Consider the following 23,858-nt stretch of genomic DNA (forward strand, 5'->3'; position numbering starts at 1 on the left):
GAAATTAAGTTAATCATTAACTTAATTTCTCTTTATCATTTCTTCATATTAATTAAAACAATCCCTTGACCTGAACTCGGGTAGTAGACCCTCAATTAGGGTAGCTTCTGTACTGCCTAGAAACAGGACATTAGTCCTATTCAAGATATCTAATTTCATAGTTCAGACTTAGAACACTAGTCCTTAAACCAAGAACTAGTTATCATGAGAAACAACTAGACCGTTTTCACTACTAGAAAAAAAAAAGATATTTTCGGCTATAAACTCGTTTTCTTTTTATATCTTTAACTCTTTTATCTTTTTCTTATTTCATTGTATTACATCTTAATTTTTATTATATTATTATTTTAATTGATCCCGAGGTTTACAACATATACTATCAATACCTATTTGTGATATATGACAATTGTGAGCTTAGTTTACATGTATAGAGGTTATGTTTTGGCTGATATAGGATAATTGTGAGCTTATTTTGCATTTTTATGTTAACCTAATTGGTTAACTTTATTATTCAAAAGTTTTTTTTTTTAAAAAGTATTTTTTATCAAAATAATTTTGAAATGTTAGTGTAAATATTTTTGTTATGTTTATTTAGGTATGATTATAAGAAAAACCGTTCAAGAAAATAAGACGAGTCATGATCTTATTCTAGGGAAGACCTTGATATTGTTGTCATTTAATCCATTCGTAACTAGCATGCAAATGTATGCAGCTTGATAAATTTAAAGAGTTACTTTTCTAATGTTACAAAAAACAGTGGGTTTTTTATAAGAGAAAAAAGTGGGTTATTTTTTTATACAGTTTGGTAAATAAATATTTTATTTTATTTTTATATTAATAATCATTAATTTAATGTTTTTTTTAAAATAAAGACATTTTAAAAATTATTTAGAAACGGAAGCTACTGCATTCTCAAACATGTAAGTATACAATCTCAATTAGGGGTGTGCATTTTTGGTTCGGTCCGGTTTTGGGCCAAAATAAATAACCAAACTGAAATTATTTTTTTTCAAGTTTTTGAACCGAATCAAACCGAAAACCAGTTCAAACTGACCATATTTGGTTAGGTTCTTTTCCTTCCAAACCAGTTTAAACCGGTTTGTCTTATTTCTATTTTCAATTTCACAACTTTGTGTCTATTTTCTGAGAAATCTTGGCTTTCTTAACAAGCTAAACCGGTTAGGATAATATCCAGAAATCCAACCCCAATTTTCTTTTTGTTAGATCCTTGCCCAAAAATTAAACTTTGCGCAAAAGATATACAAAACAAAAGGAAAGACAATAAGTCATTTGACTGAAAAAAAAAAAGGGGAAGATCAAAAGATATCAATTATTCAAATGTAAAACCAAAACGAGAGGAAACCAATTATAAATTTTTACATAAATCCACAACCGCTTGCTTACAGACTGATATTGCTAGACACATGACTTCTTTTACCTTCCTTATCTACCGTCCATCTGCTAATGTAAATGACTCCGCGAAGCCAGATGGCCGAGTAGGTATGCTAGCCTGGGTATTATCCCCACTGAGAAGAAATGAATAGCTGCTTCCATCAAATGCCTGCCATTTCAGGAGCACTTTGGGCAATGACATCTCAAAATCAATCCCATACATATCATCAGAATTTGGTCTGACATAACAATCTTCTTCGGTTACATGGATATGAAAAATTATATAACAATTACAAGGTTATGCGAGAAATAGATAGAAAAAGGATAAAAAGATTAAAGGCAAAAGTAAAAGTAAAGAGATGCGTGTCTGGAGAACTAAAAGAATTAAAATCAAAAGTGAAGAGAGGCGTGCCTTTGATATGAGGACAAAGGAGTATGGAGCAGCAGGAGCCTAACAATTCCTAACAATTTTAGGATGTGGAGTATAGAGGAAAATAAGAGAGAAGAGAGATCCAGAGAGCAAAAGAAGGGGGCGGCTGCTTGTCTTTAGAGAATGCTATTTTAGGTTTAGGGTTACAAAAAAATATCTTATTTATACTTGTTTTTTTTTAAATGTTGGCCTGGTTGAACCGCTTCGGTTCAGTTCGATTCAATCGGTTTCAGACTTTGAAAACCGAAACCAAACCGAACCGGAATTTTTTTGTGATTTTTTAATTCGGTTTTTTTTTCGGTTCGGTTTTTTTGATTGTTTTTTTTTTGGTTTTTTCGATTTAATTGGTTATTTAGTTTTTTCACTTACCCCTAATCTCAATTTTTCAGTCTAGTAATGGTATCGTTAATTTGAGCCCAAAATCAACTTTAAGTGTGTTTTTTGTATTGTAATGCACATGCTTTTTTTAAGAATTTTTTTCTTGAAAATATATTAAAATGATTTTTTTAACATTAACATATGAAACCATAAAAAATATTAATTTAATATATTTTTTAAGTAAAATATTCTTTTAAAACACACTAAAAAACATAAACCAAACACACTCCGAGCCTAATTTTGTAGTATGATTTTATATACGAAATTGTTGTTCTATGGTGTTTGATGCATAAAGTTGATAGCAATTCAGTTAATAATGGTGTTGCACTTTTCCTATTCACAAATCTTAACTTCCATGTTGATTTCACCCCAAGTTATGCTTTGTCAAATTGCTATCATTTTTCTTCTTTCATTATGAAATATAAGATAAGTGGCATTGGATGCTTTGTTTGAATTTTCTACATGAAAAAAAATAACACTATAAGAATATTTTTAATGAAGAATATTAAAAAACATATTTTATATAAATATATTAATTTGATATGTAAATGAAATATTTAATATTCCAATAATATTGATATGTTTATCTTCTTAAATCATTTGAAGAGGAAAAAAACAACACTCAATCATATCAAATTTCATTATAGTTGCCTTTGATTAAAATAATATAGAACTATATTCAATATTGTGTTCCTTTTCTCTAAATTTAAGAATACTTATTGCATTTCACTAGGAAAAAAAAAAGAAGAAAGGTAAAGAGAATTAAAAAAATTAGAAGAAAAGGAAAATACGACTGTATGGAGTCTTACGTGGCACGAAAGAAGATTGCACCATTTCCAACCATAATGCGCCACGCATGAGAAAGCCCAAGGACAGATCGGTCAATCCATAACCATACGTACCTTCTGGAATCCCCACCTCCAGTTGGTAGCGTCTCCGTCCAAAACACCAAACAAAACCGCGCACACTCCCTCTTCATCAACAAATACTTGCTACTCCGCCGGTGTCATCACTCTCACCGTCGCCTGCATAATCAAAAGCGCTTTCGGTTGCGAGTGAGTGTGAATTGTATCGATTTGGATGCAAATAAGAGATGCCGCCGAAGCAGCAATCAAAAGTAGATTTAGCAAAGAAGCAGAAGATCGTAGAAGACAAGACCTTCGGGCTCAAAAACAAAAACAAGAGTAAAAATGTTCAAAAATATGTACAATCCCTCAAGCAAAACGTGCAACCCCAACCTGACCCCTCTAAACTCGCCGCCAAGGTAATTTACAATTCCAATCCCCCAAAATATCGTTTCTTTGCTTTGATTAACCGATGCTGTGAAAAGTCCTTTAATTTTGACAGTTCTGAGTCTTCTGACATCTTATGTGTTTTTGAATTTCAATTATAAAAAAATAATTAAAAAAACAGAAAAAGAAAGAGGAAGAGAAGGCAAAAGAGAAGGAGCTAAATGAATTGTTTAAAGTTGCTGTTAGCCAGCCCAAAGTTCCTGTTGGTAATTACCCATTTTCTTCTTCTTTTTTTATTTTTTTTATTTGAATTTTAGCTTTTGTTTTATTGAAATTTTTGTTCCTTGGGAGTTATACCGATAGCTTAACTGATCAGGTGTTGATCCAAAGTCGATATTGTGCGAGTTCTTCAAAGTGGGGCAGTGCGCGAAAGGCTTCAAATGCAAGTTCTCGCACGATTTGAATGTTCAGCGAAAAGGAGAAAAGATTGATATTTATAGTGACAAGCGCGACCAAGGTTGTTCAGTTAGAAGATTGTTTTATTTTGGTTATTTTTCTATGCTTTTGTTGGTTTTTGCCTGTGTTTATGTCAGGTTTGGTTCTTACATATAATTTATGTTTTGATTTTAAGAAACAATGGAGGATTGGGACCAAGAGACATTGGAGAAGGTCGTGGAGTCAAAGGGAAAAGAGTATCAGCAGAATAAACCTACTGATATTGTAAGTTTGCTCTCTTAATAAGTGGATTTTGTTTTGAACGAGTATTCAGAAGTTCAGCTTCAATTTACCGTGTGTAATTTATAATCGAGTCACGAACTTCATATTTGTTGGTTGAAGCTTTACTTTCCTTTTGTTTTGGGCCTTGCTTAATGTGAACCATGTCTTCCTCCTATAATACTGAGAAATGTGATTTTAATCTGAGATACTATTGGTAGATATGAATTGAGAGATCAACTTAGAAATTGGATCTGCAGGGGAGGGACCAAGTGGGTTAAACAGTTAACTCTCTGTTTTAGATCCATTTCTGTAACTTATGGACTCTTTCTTTATGGTTTAGAGGATTCTGACACATGGAAGAGTAAAAAAGTACACTTTTAGTAATGTTCCCCCATAGGAAAAAGAAATAAACAGTAACTGTAAATGTCCAAAAGTTTTATTGCTGAAGTATCATTACCAGAATGAAGGTGGTGTTGAGAATTGTTTCCTTGCTAGTTCAATACAAAGGATCAGGGAATTTTAAATGTCTGTACTAAATTTGTTGCAGTACTTTGGAAAGATGATCTTGAGTTTGATTATGAAGGTTAGTAGTGAAAGTGCCTCAGCCCATGTGTGATTGATTGTATTTGATCAAGGGTGGAGGGTAGAAATTGGAACATGAGTCTCTAGAAAAGGTAGTGGTCAGGAAATTATATCTTAATTTTGATATAATAGTATAATATGCACATTAGGTGTGGTCACACACACAGACACAAAAGTGTCCAGGTGATTCGATGAAGCATATGTCCCCAAGGATTTTTGTTGGCATCAAGAAAAAAGACTTAAAATATAATTTAACTCCGAATTATGTCCTTAATTTGGGCAATTGAATGAGATGATTTAGCTCTAGCTGAGCAATTAGCCCAATGTTTTGTCTATGTGATTTACAATGAGTGCGGATATATATATGCAGGTTTGCAAATATTTTCTTGAAGCAGTGGAGAAGAAACAATATGGTTGGTTCTGGGTCTGCCCAAATGGTGGTAAAGATTGCCATTATCGTCATGCTCTTCCTCCAGGGTATGTTTTGAAATCTCAGATGAAGGCTCTATTAGATGAAGAGGCAGAAAAGATCTCCATCGAAGAGGAGATTGAAAATCAGGTGATGACAAATTTGCTAAGTTAGCCATGCTATACATTTGGTGCAGTGTAATTTTTCTCAATTGCATTACTCTTATATTCTTATTATCCATTAGTTTTTAACTAAACACCCATTTTTGGTTTTAGCGTGCAAAAACAACAACTTCAACCTCTATGACTCCTGAGCTGTTCATGCAATGGAAGAAGAAAAAGATGGAAGAAAGAGATTTTGGTTTGGCTGCTCAGAGGGCAGAGAGGGCTAAGAATGATCGTATGAGGTATCTTCCCACACACATATGCAGGCACATTTGCAGATGGATATATATGTCATAGCTTACTGGATATTATTTGCTAAATCTGCTATACTTTCCAATCCATTTCAGTGGTCGGGAGCTATTTCTATCAGATGCCAGTGTGTTTGTGGATGATGCTGAGGCATATGAGAAATATCAAAGAGAGGAAGAACCTGATGGTACTGAACAGAAGGTAAACTCTTTTGCCTTTTTTCCTGTGATTTCATACCAGGGTCAAATAAAGAATGATCAATGACGCATCAGCATGCCCAATAAAATGAGGTTGATATACAAAACTAGATGGGGTTGATGATGTACAAAATTAGATTATACGATCTATATGGAGATTATTGACATCATACAGTGAAAGTGATAGTTTCCTCATTGTTGAGTTTTTTATCGAGTTCTTCATGAAATTTTAAAACTTACTAGTCCTTCTGACCTTCTCCGTGTAAGACATAATGATTCTTTCACTTTGTTCAGGATCAAAAGGTAGCCTAGGTTAAGGATGACATGATGTTCTGTTTTCTTAGTTCTTTGTGCTTGTCTAATATGAAACCTGTGCTTGGTATTGATAAATACGGATACAAATGTTGGTTCTATTGTCATTTCCTATGTCTTCCATTAATTCAAATTAATTGAACTCCTGTGAATCGTTTCAATCTCTTGCATCTTAAATGTCTGGAATCCATAAACTGAAATTGATGTTTGCCTATTTAAAGTTATCTACCCCAACATGAAATGTAGTTTGCCTCTGGGATTCAGGTAAATGATAAATCCACTGCTGATGGACCGAGTACCTCAGCAGCAGCTGTTGGTGATGCTGAAGATCTTACTGATGACGACGATGAACTTGACATGGACGAGTTAAATGAGTTGGAGGCAAGTCTATCAAAAACTTCAATCCAAATTCCAGAGCGCAGTGGCAGTCATTAGTTTTGAGAGGCAGAGTCTATGGTCTACATGCCTTTTAAATGTTGACTCCATGATCCTGCTGCGAAGGGATTTGCATTGCTGTTGCATCGCTTGCAACCATCTCACTAGTTGTCAATGATATTTTCTGAGATTAATTGTAAGTTATGATCTCCCCTAATCTGGGCTGGTACGTTTTAACATGATGTCCTTTATTGTTGATGTTAAATCTTGCTTTTAGATTCGTCCGCAAGTTTGTGCTTTTTGGCCATCTCATTTGCAGCTACGTTTTGATGCTATATTTACCCCGTGATAATAAGCCATCTCACTGCCACGGCTTTTTGTTGCTTAATTTACGTGATGGAGTACTGTAGTTTTTCCCATCATGATGAAGGGCACTCTACTAGCAAGTGCCATCAAAACTTGACCCGGTAATTCGTCAAATCTTTTGACCCGAATTCATACCTAGACCATCATTAGGGGCTATAACCTGGTAAGATCTGGTTTCCATGTCGGGAAGATGGATAAAAAAAGCATGGCTTGAATAAAAAAAAATTTAAGATATTTTTGTTTTGCAAACATCAGATGATGATATATTGAATTTAAAATGTGATGCTTACTGGATAACGAGACAATAATATATTACTTTATGTCAATTAATTAAACTTGTGATTAGAGCTTTTATGAATATATATATATATATATATATATATATATATATATATATATATATATATATATATATTATGATGTTAAATCTTTAATTATCCTAAGGACGAAAGAAACTAGAAATAAAAAAATATTCAATTAAAAAAAATAAAAATTAAATTAAGTAAATTCACATTAATCTATCAAATATACATCCTAGGACAACTAGAGGTGTGATTTTGTGTATTAAATAACAATTTATTTTAAAGAGAGAAAGTGGGATAAATACGTTGGACTGAAAAGACTTGTGTAATTTCAAGCTAAATAAAAAAGGCTATGATTTCATAAAAAAAAGGAACTTCAATTGTATTGAATAAAAAAAATTAAATTATTTTTAATCAAACTATTTGAATTAATCAAAGTGTAAACAGGAAAAAGAAGGGAGAAAAAAAAAAAAAACACAAGTTTGAGCATCTAGCCTATTAATAGAGGCTAAGCTCGCACGCCAGGCCTTTTAATATGATTGTTATATTAAAGTGCAGATGACATGTTATACGCTTTTTATTTTTTAAAAGTGTCGCAAATAATACGTCACCTATTATTCTAATTTCTAACATTTAAAAGGTCACTGAAAAATTAGATCATGAGTATTTTATGCCAAAAAAATTTGATTTTCAATTAATTTTAACCCAAAACACCTAGAAAACATTTCAGAGACCCTAATAAACCTATTTATATCCTTAAATAACCCTAAAATCAGTCCAAAATCAACCTAGAATAAAAAAAACTTCCTGGGTTCAAATTTATCATCTCAAGCCATAAGAATGCCAAAGAACATCTCAATGGAACTTTCATCATCGAATGAAACTTTTGAACATCTCAGTGACATCAATAATGAACTTTTTTATGGCTAGAATCAGTGTCAATAATGACTTTCCTTCTCTACAATCAAAATACAACGACTTCATCTCTCCTTTATCAAACTAGGAACTGAGGAAAATAAAGTTTTAGACTGAAATAAAAATTTTGAAAACAAAAAGGACCAAAATCGATCATATGAAAAGTATGAGGACCAAAGAAAACTTTGTGTGCCGATTCTAAAACTGCAACCTATTTTCCCTATTTTTTCTTACTTTAGTCTCATGTCGTTTAATTTTTCCATTTATTAATAAATTATAAGTAATAGGCTGCAAAAAGACTAAATCAAAGAGAAAAAAATCGATAACAAAAAAAAAAAAAAAGACTTTTGAAGTCCCTAATGAATCAAGGTATTTTCACAATGCATGTGCATTATGCAAAATCTAGATGCTTTTTAGTATTTCCTTAATGCAAAGCAGCAAAAATGAAAACTTTAATTAATTCTAAGGGTTTTAACACTCCAGCAAAAAAAGATTCAACTTCATTTTAAGATCTAGGTTTTTTTTACATTTAGTAACATGATTTATATTCTCATTCATAAAGCAGTTACAAACTCTACGGGCTTTTAAAAAGAATACCACAACTACTTTAACAATGAAAATTTCAGAGAATTAATGTTGTATGATCGATCAAAATAGAGTAATGTAGTAATGTTTGATAAATTACCTGAATTTTTTTAGGCAAATAGCAAAGGCATATAATGTAACCAATATTCTTTCTTCGTCCTTTCTTTTGTTTTTGCGCAAGCCACACAATCATAATTAGAAAATTGAGCACTACAAACCTAACCACAAAGCCACTTATGACCCCACCACTAGTGTTTAAACCTCCTGGACCGGTGGATGATGTATTTGCAGAGACATCAGTTCCTTTGATTGATCTTGTAGTTGGAGGTATGATTTCTATTAAGAAAAAAAAGATAAATAGCCGGTTGTTTACCATTCTTACAGGTATAATTATTTTAAATAATTTCAGTGAATAATTTCTTTTGTTAGTATCAATTTAAGTACTAACTTAAAATTATCAATGTAAATATTATTGAGAGGTGAGTTTTGGGAATAATATGTTTGACAATGTAATGAAAAGGCAACTTATAATAGGAACTCAGTAATAATATTTTTTTAAAATAATTTGAATAGCACGTTACACATATAAATTACATGTAAAATTATATTAAGTTTGTGGCTTGTAATGTTAAATGATGTGGAGCTAAACATTTCAATTTAAATTCTACCCACGTTCACGAGTTTTATTAGGACAAGTTGGACATACTACATCCTTACTAGGTATGGGTTACAAAATTATTTTTATTTGTTATTTATATTTTAATGTCAATTTTTCTTTCTAATATATGTATTTTATGTATTGATAGGTTATATGAACTCCTTATACCGAAACTTTGATATTAGCACCTTCACCAATACATCAGAAGCGAGATGATTTATAGCTAACATATGTCTCGGAGCACTGTTTTGTTATCATTAAGATACATTATTGTGATCGAGTAATATGGCAGTTTGGTTGATACAAGTGACGAATTGCATAGTATCAATCATAAAATTAAGAGGAAAAGCAATTTGTTGGTGACTCATTCAACTTATCTAGATCTTTGGCAGGCTAAAAGAGATCAGATATTAGTATAGCGATATCTGACAATTGATATAGAAAGCTTTATGAGATGATATTTGAGTATAACATGTCATTTTATTGCATCTATATAGGTACTTTTTCTGAGACATCTACATAATCTAATTCATTATAATCCCTGTTATCCGAGACTTAATCAATTGGTATGCGTTAGTTTTTTTTTAATAATACTTATTAGATATCTTGTTTAAATATTATAGATTATAAGTGCAATTTTTTTGTATGTATATGTTAGATGCAATATTTAATACGAGAGGCTTAAAGATAAGTAGTTGCAATTTATGAAGGATTAAATGAGATGGGACATGTCATGGCCAATATTGTGTAATGTCTGTGCATGTAGCCAATCGCTTGGCTACAAGTGACATTGATTTTGTTCATATAAAAATATTTCATTTTAATAAATGATTTATTTATCTATAATATTCATCAAATATTTAATTAATAAATTTAATAATTGATTTATGAATTTAGAGTAAAAATAAAATTATTGGGATAAAAATACTTTGCAAAAGAAATTATAAAGTTGTTACAAATATAAGATTCATATTGCATCAAAGCATTGTTCCTAAATGTTTCTGGTCAATGCTCTATTAAGACTGAACATTAATTAGAGCTGTTACGATTGATATATATTATGTTCTTTCCTTTATAAAAGAAACCGTTGTTCTCATAAGCTGAGATATAAGGGAACTTAGAACTAATATGTAGGTGTTTATCGTATGACATGCATAATGAATTAACTCGCATGAGAATTCTATATGGAGAGATCACTTGTATCTATGAAAAGACTCACGTGATGGTTTTGCAAGTGATCTTTATATTTAATATCATTAAGTTATCTTATATAAAGAATGTTATGTTTTGATCCTACTACATGTTATTCTAATCAAGAGTAACAAATGGGCAGATATTGGATATTATATGAACTATGTGAAGATATTTAAGTAATTAAGAAATGATTCATCACTCTAGATTAATTAAAAAATATATTTTATCTTTTTCTAAATAGTATTGATTGTAAATCCTTGTGTACAGTGGGATAAAATTTGAAAAGAGTTTTAAATCTTATTCAAATAATCATTGACTATAGTGTTCAGAATAAACATAATTTGACAAAATAGACACACTTCATGCTATAATGTCTAAATCAGAATATTGTTGATAAATAGATAATAATTACACTAAGAAACTAGTCACTGAAAGATTAAGTCATATCACTTATGACTCTCATAATATTTGGAGGATCATGAACGGTTGCTTACACATTGTACTTGATTTTAAAATATAAATCAATTAATTATTGAATTGATAATTAATTAATTAATTTAATTACATTTTATTTGGAATTGTGATTTTTTTCACCCATTTGACTCAAACTTACACATTGTACTTAATTTTAAAATATATATCAATTAATTATTGAATTGATAATTAATTAATTAATTTAACTACATTTTATTTGGAATTGTGATTTTTTCACCCATTTGACTCAAACTCAACATCACAAACATCCACCTCTCTAACCCCAGCCCTGATCTCGACCAATCCAAAATCGGATTCTTCCTCTACATTCATGATTCCTAACTTCACGCTATTAACCAACTTGAAGATGGTGAAATCACGTGCGCTCTCCAACCGGATCTTATCAGGCTTGTTTTCACTTTTAATGACCTCAAGAAATACCAAAAAAGCCTCTGCAAAATGGAAACTCAAAACGACGCTAATCAGTACACAATTATGTACACAATTATGTTCAATAATATGTGATATTATTCAGAGAGAAAATTGATATTTTACTATTTATAGGGCTTTTAGATTGACCTATAAATAGAATGTTATACTTTTTATTTTTTGTGTAATAAATAGTACAATACAAAACACTTGAAAAGAAGAGAGCTAGCACTCAAAGATACATTAATACATTTCTTCTAAAAGTATTTAAGATATTTTTTACAGGTGGTTTGTGTGGATTACTATTAAAAGCCAGGCAATTGAACGACTTGTGTTTTACAACAACCCAATCTTGAAACAATTATTCAAAGCCGAAAAGAACATATAATCTTTAAGTAATCTTTGTATAAACCCTAAACAACTCTAGATCTGTCTAATGAGATCCTTGGGACTCCTAAAAAGAATTTTAAATTTATCGATTCTGCTGCATAAACGTGTTTCGGGAAACCTAACAAACATTACATTCTCTTTGTGTCGTGGTGGACTTCATGAAGTTGGAGATGCTTAGCGTTTCAAAGTGACATTAATGAATGATTAATCGTTTTTCATGAATAAGGACATTTTATTGGGGAGGCTAGCTTATCCACGAGCGATCCAGTCTCATTGCAAGCGTTCCAAACATGTTCTCAAGTATTCCAAGTCTGTCAACGTGCTAGGATTGTTTTGGTGTTGGCTCCTCCACGAAGACTCAAGCCCCATCTAAGAGTTGAAGCGATTTTTAGATGTAGTTAAATGATATATTTGAATGTTAAGAGAATTAATTTTGTTTAATTATGAATTTAGTTTAAATTAAATTACATTAAATTAAAAGATTGTGTTAATTGTAAATTGTGTTCAGCATTGAATAACGAATTATTGGATTGATTGTTTGTTGTGGCAATAAATTGAGAGGATGTAGAAACAACGCATCTTAAAATTTTAGAACTAAAGTTATATGTAATGCGCGAGTCACCGATAATGCATGTGACTCGCAAGGCACTAATATTGTTTGTGCCTCATTAAACTATGCTATTTTTTAAAATAAATTTTAAATTTTGTTATTTCCTCCAAAAAAAAGAAAAGTTTTTATTGTGCTACTTTGAAAAAAAAAACCTCATGGATTATGCCTCCTATCATCTAATGAGAATTACATTCGGAGTTTTTATGCCTTTTAAATTTTGGGTTTAGGTCGCTTCAACTTCATCCAATAAAATTAAATTTAGGGTTTAAGATTTATAATATAATTGTTATCCCAAAAGAAGCAATGAGTATAAGATTTGGGTGTGAAAAAACTTTTTCTTGATCATCCTCTGAATTGAGGATCATTTAGTACATTGTCTCATATTAGCAAATCTCACTTCAAACATATCCTTTTAAAAAATTTCTTCTACAATGATTAATTCCTACAGCTGAGCATTTTCAAAACAGAACCAAACAAGCATAATTATCATCCAGGTCAATTAGCAGTTTTGTATAATATTAAGTTTTTGTATTTTAAAAAATTAATTTTTTATTTTAAATTAATATTTTTTTAATGTTTTCAAATTATTTTAATATGTTAATGTCAAAAATAATTTTTTAAAAATAAATAAATAATTATTTTAATATATTTCCAAACAAAAAAAACACTTTAAAAAACCATCACTATTTCGCTTTTAAATATTCTATACCTAATTTCACTACCATTCCTAGATGCCCTATGCCTAACTCGATACATTTACAAATGACAAATCATGTAGGAGGAGGACAAGATAACGAAAGCAGACCAATGACATGGTGGTCGGCGAAATATTTGAGTACGAGGACAGCGGGGACCCCATGGCCACCGTTCACACGGGGGCACTTCCATGATTCAACAAATTCATCCTCGATTCGCTAGCTTGGACTCTATGATGATGATTTATTGAGAAAGTAAATTCTGACAAAAAGCGCTGCTTTGGGTTACAAGAGCTTTTCTTGATATCACTAACCAGCACAAGATATGGTGCAAGATTAGTTGAGCCATGTCCTACATTGCATTAAAGGAGAAGGTTATATTGCCAATTCTTCTGTTTAACACAGTGATGTTTCCAAGCTCCCCATTTTTTGGATGAATTAATGAAACCAGGATTGATTCTTTAGTCCAGCAATATTCTCTCAGATAAAGCACCAGAGAGGATGAGGGCTTGGGTTTGAATTGTCTGTTTTCCTTTGCTACTCTTTAGATCCTCTAATTTAGAGTGTTTCGGTACTGTATTAGCAAGTTGTTTTTCAACGAACAACGAATATCCCACAGCACAAGTTTATAGAGTCAGAAGTCGGAACCAGAGATTTTGACTGGTAGGGACTTAAATAAAATATATGGAGAGATTGTTGAGCTTTTTGGATCATCCACCAAATCAAAACGTAAAACAAAGACTCCAAAGATCAATCATTAAAAAGCATAACATGTTATGAACTCGGATGCCATGAAAGCACAGTGTAGACTTGAGTTCCAATATGATTCAGAGTCTTATCATTTAGCATTGTTGTTGGATTGATATCATGGGAAACTCTAAAATTAGGAGATAAACACTTTCTTATCAATTAGCATTCCCAAACTCCAGTGCCTAAACCATCCCAGAAATAGTAAGAGACCAAGTTCTTATCAATTAGGCAAAATAAAGCATCAAACCAAAGCATTGACCCACTAGTTTTCCTTCTTTAAGGGGGGAAGCAAATGGATATTTGTTGTCCCACTTGTAGCCCACGAATGTTTTATACAACCTGAAGAAAGCTAACCGGCCTAAAGCATCAATGCCCTCCTTTTACTTTGCTCTTTCTACACATTACTTTTTCCTCTTTTTCTTTTTTTTATTCTGTACATTTCTTTTGCATCAATACACTCTTGTTTCTGTACATCACAGGATTTCATGTTATGAAACTGGCCTTGAATTGCCTTATCCATGCAGCGGAAACAGAGAATTGTATATCACTTTTGCTGGAAAACTAGAAATTAGTATTTTTCCTGAGTTTTGACTATCTGCAACACCTGTTCATTTGTGGCAATTAAGCTATCGATAGTAAGGAATTCTCTCTTGTTTGTTTCCCAGATTCTTAGAGAGATGGAGCTTCTATGCTTAGAGTTTTCTTCGTTTTTGGGTGTCAATAGTATTGACTTTTGATCCACATAAATGCATTTTTCTGACCTTGGACCGAAATCATCCTCCTTCAAGGAAAACACTGCTTTGAAAAACCAAGGCACTGGGTAGACTTGAGTTCTAAAATGATTTATGATATTATCATCCGGCATGGTTGTTGGATTACTGATACGGAAAACTCCAGACTTACAGATAAATTATTGTTGTGAATTCCCGAGCTACAGTTCCTGTCTGAACCATCCCAGGAATAGTCGGACAAGAGTTCCCATCAGTTAAGCAATCAAACAAATGCATTGAACCGCATGTCTAGTTTGTCTTCTTTTACGGGAGAAAAAGGATATTTTCTACCCCACTTGTATTTGTCAGATTTTTCATGCAATATAAAGAAAGCTAAAGGGTCCAAGGGGATGCACTTTTTTTTTTCTTTGCTGTTTCTGTACATTATTGGATTTCATGTTAGAGAACTGGTTTGAACTGCCTTATCCATGTAGCAGAAGCAGAGATGTTAATATGTTTCTTCATGTTCAATGCATCAAATTAAGCAATAATAAGAAAATGGCATGAGACAAGTTTCTTGTTCAAGCGTTTTTCAGCTAAAAGTAGCTGGAATGAGAACGAAAGACCTTACAGCAAACCTGTTTTTTTCTCAGGAAATGCATTTTTATTTTTATTTTAATGCCTTGCTTCCAGCTATATGAAGTGACAAATGGAGAGGGGAGAGAGGGAGAGAGAAAGAGTACAGGGCTAGTTATATAAACCTCAGGTTACATGGCTTAATGAAAGCCTACCCTGCTAAGTGCTACCTACTGATATCCTGCAGTGCAGAAGATTCAATGAACAAGCTCCAACCAACCAATGCCAGCGAAATGGTGCTTGTTAAAACAAAAGGGAATTCCCATGCGCTCCACTTCCTTCCTTTCTTGCCAGTGCTCTCACTGCATTAGAAGCTACATTGGCAACCACCTTGAAAAACTTTGATATTATGCTCTTTTTTATTTGACCTCTCTTTGGAGGAAGCATGCCTCTCTTCTTTTGTGGGCTTTTTGCTGGTTCATGTGTAATGGCCATGGCTGCTTCGTAGTTTTGGAGGAAGAAATCAGCAAGCAATTTGGAGCAGAAAGAGCAGAGTTTTGTTTCTTGTAGAAAATAAACAAATAAAGAAGGAAAGAAACTTTAGAGATACTGGTAGCAGAGGAGGGATTGATGATGGGGTATATATGCACATATTCTTTTGGCGGGTAGCATTGGGTCACTAGCTTTTACATCAGATAGAAATTCGAAGCGACTTTTGGACACTAAGCTTTTGAGGTCTGCAACATTGCTAATATTTTAATGCTAATAAAATTATTCCATGCTTCAACCTAATTTGCAAGAAATCTTATTTTTAATCCCTGATGGAAACACTTTCAGATGATTAAGATACCGATTGCAAAATACTCCGATCTATCTTAATTTTTCTGTCAGGTATCTTGTGGATCCGCCACTGTTGTTGATAATGTGGCTGGGAAGGAGTCTATGGATCAACAATGTAAACGCTATTCTGATGGCTGACTTAAGTAAAACAAAGCCAAGAAGTCAAGGTCTTTGCTTTATGTGATCAGACATGGTGTCAAGGTTTTTATTTTTTATTTTTTACCATTTCTATGTTAAGACTCCAATTTCGTAGTTAACAAGTTCTCAAGTGTTTTCAGCCCCCCTTGAAAAGGACTGCAAATGTCCTTGTACATGGAAGAGCAGACACACCTAACAGGTGTTGTCTTGTGAAAAGGGAACAAAGAAAAGTGGGTGTAGAGTTGGATGTAGCCATGCGTGCAAAGAACTAGTCTCACTGGGTTTTATTGACTGCAATATTGTTAGTGGCAAACTTATTGATGGATGTTGTTTTTATTTGATTCTCCCACAAACTGAAGCCCTCAGACAATATAGTGGACGAAGTGAAATTCGTGCTAACCATCAGGTGAACATATTGAAGAGCTTTGACATCATCATCATCCCTGAATTCTTCAGTGATATTTGCTTGTCTTTTCTCACATCAGTGCTGCTCCAATGGCCTCCCACAAGCCCAAAATAGGATCAAAGGTCCACAATGCTACAGATATGCTGCCCATTTTTCATTTCTAATCTCATCCAATTAATAACTGGAATTATCTTAATTTCAACACACACGAAAGTGTTGAGATTGTGGCATTTACTTACAAGTTATGATTTTCAATCCATCCGTTGCACCAATTTCCCTGCATGCACCATCCCTTGTATCATTAAAGCACGGCGCCTGCTTTCTACGAGAGTAGCAGAATTTAAGTAGAATCACTTGGCTTGTGCGAGACAGTTACAATCGCCCCAACTAGAGTAAACTCTGGACTGGTCCATAACCTGAGATTTGGCTTCTCTGTTCTCTTGATGGGATCAACTTCTTCAGACAGTGGGTAGTTGCCTGGCGAGAACTGAGAGAAGAATGGTTTTTCCCTTTCTTCCTGAAGTTTGACCATGCCTTGTCCAAGTCTGTTGAGAATTTATCTCCTGCGGGGAGTTCATTCAATAATGCCGGCTTGAGATCTTGTTTTTGGCAGCAGTAGAGAAGCATGGTTTTCTCAAAGTTGATGTTTACAAAGATGGAGCACGCAAAATAGGTCAAAATAAAGACGTTGCAAGAACACACAGATATACACAGATTAGATGTATCCTTGCTGAGAGAATTTTTCTGATTTGGTGGGACATTAGGTTTGCATCACATAAAAAACTGTATAATATTCAAGGATGAGTTGGAGCAGAAGTTTTGCCGCTGTTTAGGCATGCCTGATTTAACTCTCATTCGCTCCATACATATCCATCAATGACACATACCCAAAGTGAAAAGAAAGCCATGATTCGACCTTGCATTTATCCTCCTACGGATTATGGAGCCTACCAATCCAAAAGAACTATACCCAAGAAGAAAAGTTCATCAATTTGTAGGTTTTGCTTTGCTAGGATTTTACTGTCTTTCCCTCATGCGAGCTTGCTTTCTTATCTCTCCTTCCTTTGCCTATACATTGCTCTTATTCACATTGCTAACCGATTGATGACGGGCGCGCTTGAAGCGAGATAAGTAACTTTAAGGTATGTCACTAGACCAAGCGCTCATTATCAAGGCTACAGACCTTACAAAAAGCTAGAGCTCTGTATGAATTGATTCTAATCTAGCTAGTTAAGACTATCTTCATGACTCTCCAAATAAATGATGCGCTAAGCTTTGTAGGAGTAAATTCCAACTGAGGTGGTTTAAGGGTTTCGCTGTTGAAATGTTTGGCGATAATACCTGAAAAGAACAGAGCATATCAGTTGTATACTCCCAGTCAGCAAGGCCTGGTGAACAAATTAGTGCATTCGTCATTTAGAGAAGCCACTCTCTCATGTCAACTTTAGCAGTGTCAATCTTGGGCGAAGCCATAAGTTTGATGAATAGAAGGATATAGGAAAGATAAGTAGACGACTAGACAATAAGTATATGTCGAATGTTATCGTCAGCAGTAAGCAATAAATCTTTCCTTATTTTGGGGAAAGTGGGTAGGCAATTCCTGCTTCCTTTTTTCCTGTATTCTGCTTCACGATCAGAGCGAATGAACCCAGCAGCCTGTGGTGACGTTAGATTTTCATTTCCACATGGGACCTATATAGAGTGAAATCACAATGGAAAAGGTGCTGTTACGAAAGTCCTACTGCCTACAAATTTAACAAGAGTTCCGAAATGACAGAGTGATCATACAGTGCAATTAAGATGATGAGGACATTGCCTCAGCTGCATGTTTTGAAAGCTGGCTGGCATGTAAAAAACATTGAAATTATGCTGTATTTGGAGGTCGTCAACCCCTCCCCAGTCCTCCATCCTACAGCGTCATCATCCTGGGTTCATAAATTAAGGTGGATTTCTGAATTTAGCCTAATCAAGATAAGCATCGTGTCCTCGAAGTAAGTAATACAACATCGTTACCCAGCGTGGAAAAGCATTTATGTTATTGAAGGTCTAATCTCAAGCTCAAAAACCCAGATTCATGATTTTGAAAAACGCCCAACCGTACCAGTCAAGCAGAGCACAGACATCATAAACTGCAGTGCTGTCATTCGACGACCAGATTTATTCGACAAAGAAGAATGAAATTGGTCATAGAAACAAAACAAGGGAAACATACTTTATGCGACAATGCCATCCCTTTTGTGTTCTGTATCTAATTTGGTACATGATGCCCATTATCTCTGAACCACGGGTTAGCTACAAAAACATAAAACGAGAGCTTCATTTGAATTACTCTGACTTAATTGGACGTACCATTTGTGTCACCATTTTGTTTGGGTTCTTGAGACTCTCTACTGGAAAAGAAAGGTGGTTTCCGAGATGATGATGATGATGATGATGATGCCTTTTGTTGAATTCTTGTTACGGTACTGATGCTACTAACTTGAATATTCATTCTGCATCTCAACAAGAAGATTCTTCCGGCTAGTTCTTTTGGGAAAACAAAAAAAGTCATCCGAAAACAGCATCAACCAACCAATAGATTCAGTCCTCTCTTATCTGAATTGCTCGGCAATACTGAGCCACGAATTATTGCTCCGTCACCTGAGAGCTCGGCATGTGGTAATTTCTGGACCCTATGCCCAATGGCAGCTGATTTCTCTCCGACGAGATCCTGGTAGCCCATAAGCAAGGCTCAAACAAAAGGTTTTCATCCATGCTAGAAAAGATAGGCCCATATGATGATACTATAAAGAAACCCAAATTGAATCCACCAAGAGACGGATTTTTTTTTCTTTCTCGATAATTATATTTTTTTTCGTTTTTTCATTTTTTTTTGTTTTTTTTCCATTCCCCACATGTTTTTTCCTTTTTTTTTCGTTTTTTTCTTTTTTAAAAAAATTATCTTTTTCTTTTTTCTATTTTTTTGTTTTTTTTAAATTATCTTTGACAATTTTATTATTTTTACTATTGAACTGGTTGAGAATTTGGCTTTATAGTTTTTTTATTTGAAACATTGTCGATTGCTACAGTGTTTCTTCTTATGGTTTTTGTTTTGTTACAGTGTTTTTTTACATGTTTTTTTCTAAAATTATCTTTGTCAAATTTATTTTTTTAATACTGATATTGTTAAGAATTTAACTTTGTAGTTTTTTCTTTAAAACATTGTGGATTGCTACAGTGTTTCCCCACATGATTTTTATATTTTTTAAAAATTATTTTTATCGATTTTTTTTTTAATATTGAGCTGGTTGATAATTACAATTGTAGCTTTCCTCATAAAACATTGTGGATTGTTTATAGTATTTCCCTACATGAGTCTTTTTTCTTTTTTTTCTTTTATAATTTTTTTCAAAATTATCTTTGTTGCTTCTATGTTTTTAATATTAAGTTGGTTGAGAATTTAGCTTTGTATTTTTTTTTTCTTTAAAACACTGTGGATTGCTACAATCATTCCCCATATGGTTTTTTTTGTTATGTTTTTTAAAAAAATTATTTTTGTCAATTTTATTTTTTAAATATTGAGCTGGTTGAAAATTACAACTGTATATTTCATCACAAAACACTGTAGATTGCTACAGTGTTTCACTATATGGTTTTTTTCCTTTTATTTTTTTTAATGTTTTTTTCTAAAATTATCTTTGTCGACTTTATTTTTTTAATATTGAGCTGGTTGAAAAATTAGCTTTGTAGTTTTTTTCTTGAAAACATTGTAGATTGCAACACTCTTTCTCCGTATGAATTTTTTTTATGTTTTTTTTTATAAATTCACGACAACATACATGCATGCTACAAGCTCATAGCAGCGTGCAGACATGACATCTAGTACATATACTAAATGGTGTTGTACTTCAATATAATTATAATTTTTTTTATTTTTTTTTTATTATAACGGTGATAAAATTATAATTTTTATTTTTTAAAAAAATAATGTTTTATATTTTTTTCCTGTATACTTGGTATTTTTATCATTTTATATTTGGTATATTTATCACCTTTTTTATCTTTATTTTTTTGTAATATTTTTTTAGTTCTTCCTTCTTTTTTCTTTACACTTCTTTGATGGAAAAACAATTATTTTTTTTATTTTTCACAATTTAAATATTTATCGCTCGGCCTATTTATACAATTCTTTTTATTCTTATTTTTATTTTTTTGTAATTTGTTTTTAATTTTTTTCCTTGTGTTTTTTTTTTAATTATTATACAAAAACTAAGGAAATGATATTTCACTATAGCAATTGCAACATTGTTCTGTTTTTCTACTATGTTAAAAATTAGTTTGAGATCTTACATGTTTTTATTTATATATTTGATATTTACTATATTTTATTATATGTAAATTCACAGTTATATTTTTTACTTGATATCAAAAACACATTAGTAATCCTATACATTAATTTTTTTGTGTTAGAAATTTATTCGACCTGTAAGGTTGTAACGAAACGAGTTGAATAAACGTTTTAACACTTTGTTTTTTGCATTTATCGGCACATATGATTCTCAATGTATTTAATTAAATGCATGAATGAGTTTTTTGATTTTTAAAAAATATATTTTTAAAAATCTTAAATATTTATTTTTTTTATAAAAAATAATTATTCAACCAGTGAAAAAGCAGGAAATACATCTCTTTGTTTTTGGCAGTTTTCAAGATTAAGTGCATCTTAGAAGAAAAAACTCATTGGAAAGTCAAGGTTTCTTTACTTGACAATTTCGATCGATTTAACTTAATCTGATGTTGTGTAAGGTGTTTTATATTATAGATTGAATTAATTAATTAATTAATTAATTAGAAATGATATAAACATATGATTAGATGTTTAGATTGATCTTAATGATGTGCCACTGGAAATAACAAACTCGAGATTGGTCCTTTTACTTTTGAGATTGTTGAGAAGATTGTTATTTTCACTTGATTTAACAAAATGCCACGTCCGCTCTCCAATGGTACAGGCAAAAAACGTGTCCTTGGTAACCATAGCACCTCATCATATTAGAAATACTTTAATATTTCTTGCTTAGTTTTTTCTCACGGATTGATGTCTCCTGTCTTATTCATGTTTTTCTATATATATATATATAATTGTTGGTTCATATGTATTTTTTGTTTTTTTAATTTTTAATTAATTTTTTTATATTTTCAAATATTTTAATGTACTAATACTAGAAATAATTTTTAAAAAATAAAAAATATTATTTTAATATATTTTTAAATAAATAATAATTTAAAAATAACCACCAACACTCTGAAACTTAAAAACTTAAAATTCACGAAATCCACGCACAAAAGTCCCCACCCAAACGGGGGACCATAAATAAACGTGTGACCGTACGGCTGCGCTGAATTGTAATAAGCCCGTGTGAGGGAGCAACACGCAATTAGGAGGGCCCAACATCAAGACTGGCTAAATTACACGCCGAGTTTGTGCCACGCACAAATTTTCTCGTGTCCGCATCCATGTTTTATCATGGTCGGCAGGTTAAGCCAAGCATACCACATATAGAAAAGTCTCTTCTCTTCCAGTGGAGGTCAAGCAACCACGTGTCACCTGATCCTTGGTTTTGAAAAAGTTTAACGAGGAAAAATTAGGGTTGGTTAGGGTTGACGTTGTCCCACGTACAGGAGAGGAAAGGAGTGATCAATCCTTAGCAGGTGGATCTTGCATGGGGTCACGTGGCTCAACATGGCTGTTTATGGGTAAATCCTAGGAGCCAAGCTGCCCTAAAATTCTATGCTGGGTAATTTTACTTTAAAGGCAATGAGTGCTATCTTCTGCATTAACTTCTTTGTTGTCTTGTATTTTATTTGGAATTCTATAATTCTACAAGTATAAATTACTTTATGTATTTGTATTTTATCTCTTGTTTAATATTTTTTTTTTCATATTTTTATATATATGTTTACTAAATCACTCCCAACAAATTATCCTCCATTTTTAAGCCTAAGTTTTTTTTTCAATATTAAAAAATAAGAATGGATCTAGTTTGAGATGGTCTGTATAAATGAGTCATAATCATAACAATAATCATATAATAAAAAGCAAGACAACATTTATGAGGGAGCTTAATTATCATACATGTCACCTTCTTTATTTTTGCCACTTGTCTGGAGAGTTTTTTCTTTTATCTTAGCATATTTTTTTATTTTGAAATGACACAATTCTAAAAATATTTTGGAAACAACAGAGTTCAGAGTCACATATATCATGTATGTGACTTGCAAGTCATGGATGATATCTACAACTCTTTTGAATTGTTAAATAATCTGAAAAAAATAAATTTAGAAAAGGTATAGACCTCAAAAATATATAGAAGCTTTAATGACGACATTACCGGTAACATTAAAAAGATCTCAACGAGATAAATCCAATAATCTTCATGTTTTTTTCTTCGCTTTCATTTCTATGAGATTATCCAAATCTTATGTCCATGGTCACGAAGTTAATGGGCTAACTTGGGTTGACACATATATATTTTTTTCATTGCTTTTTTTTTAATTATCTTTTTTCATTTTTGCCCTTAAATATTAGGTTGTTTTATAATTAAGCTTCATGGTTTTATTTATTTTACTTTTGATGGGATTATCCTGGTATCATGAACATGTTGTAAATTTGGTATTCTAACCAGGATGGACCAAATTATAAAGGATTAAATTGGAAATAAAAACCAATAAAAAAATAAAATAAAGGAAATAAAGGCTTAGGCACTTAAGCCTAGGGCAACCCACACTTCAGGGCTTGTTTATTTTTTTTGTGTTTTTTATGGGGCAGATAACATGTTATCTGCTCTTAATTTTTTTTTTTTTTGAAAAAGAAGTAAGAAACATGTCACCTACTTTACCTAGATTTTAGCGACCCCTGGTCGCTAAAAATTCAAGATAAGGGTGTTTTAAACCCTAAAACTCTATTTTCAAGCATTGTTTTGACCCAAGAACACCTAAATTACACCTAAGTGCCCAAACAAACTTATTCATGCCTTTAAATAACCCGAAAAAGATCTGAAAACAACAAATCAACCAAAAACTTTCAAGGTCAGATTTGATTTCTCAAGCAATTAAAAGGTGAAATGAGTGGAATTTTCCCCATCAAATAAAATCTGTAGACACCAAGATTGATCATTTTGGTAGTTAAAATCATTATCAATTTATATTTTCTCTCTCTACAATTAGAATTCAATTACTTTCTTTCTCCTATCTCAAATTAGAGACCAAAAAGTAAAAGAAATGAAGTTTTGGATAAAAAATGAACTTTGAAAAAATCAAAGGGATGGAAAATGGGTATGTTGCAAACTAAGAGGATTAAAGTAAATTTTTTAGTCAATTTCAAAACGACCATCATCTATTTCC

General features: G+C 32.3%; 1 protein-coding gene and 1 long non-coding RNA gene across 3 annotated transcripts; one reads left to right on the plus strand and one right to left on the minus strand.

Moving 5' to 3' along the window:
* The first annotated feature begins 3,124 nt into the window (after positions 1-3,124).
* On the plus strand, positions 3,125-6,744 carry LOC18109866 (zinc finger CCCH domain-containing protein 11). Of its 2 annotated transcripts, none has more exons than XM_024604800.2 (8): positions 3,125-3,464; positions 3,614-3,698; positions 3,809-3,949; positions 4,064-4,152; positions 5,102-5,290; positions 5,416-5,546; positions 5,652-5,754; positions 6,309-6,744. In XM_024604800.2, exons 1-8 carry the CDS (start codon positions 3,294-3,296, stop codon positions 6,495-6,497), a joined length of 1,098 nt encoding a protein of 365 aa, XP_024460568.2. In that variant the 5' UTR covers positions 3,125-3,293; the 3' UTR covers positions 6,498-6,744. The 2 variants fall into 2 exon arrangements, with proteins under 2 accessions (XP_024460568.2, XP_006388158.2); XM_006388096.3 differs by having other exon boundaries at positions 3,131-3,464; positions 6,327-6,744.
* A 10,496-nt stretch (positions 6,745-17,240) lies between these two features.
* Positions 17,241-19,301, minus strand: LOC112328039 (uncharacterized). Its single transcript, XR_002982640.2, has 3 exons — positions 18,825-19,301; positions 18,264-18,400; positions 17,241-18,167 (listed from the first exon to the last, which is right to left on the minus strand). It is a non-coding gene; the product is annotated as an uncharacterized LOC112328039 (long non-coding RNA).
* Positions 19,302-23,858: the final 4,557 nt, after the last annotated feature.

Source organism: Populus trichocarpa, chromosome 6 (genome assembly GCF_000002775.5).
Source record: "Populus trichocarpa isolate Nisqually-1 chromosome 6, P.trichocarpa_v4.1, whole genome shotgun sequence".
In the NCBI taxonomy this organism is placed as follows: Eukaryota; Viridiplantae; Streptophyta; class Magnoliopsida; order Malpighiales; family Salicaceae; genus Populus; species Populus trichocarpa.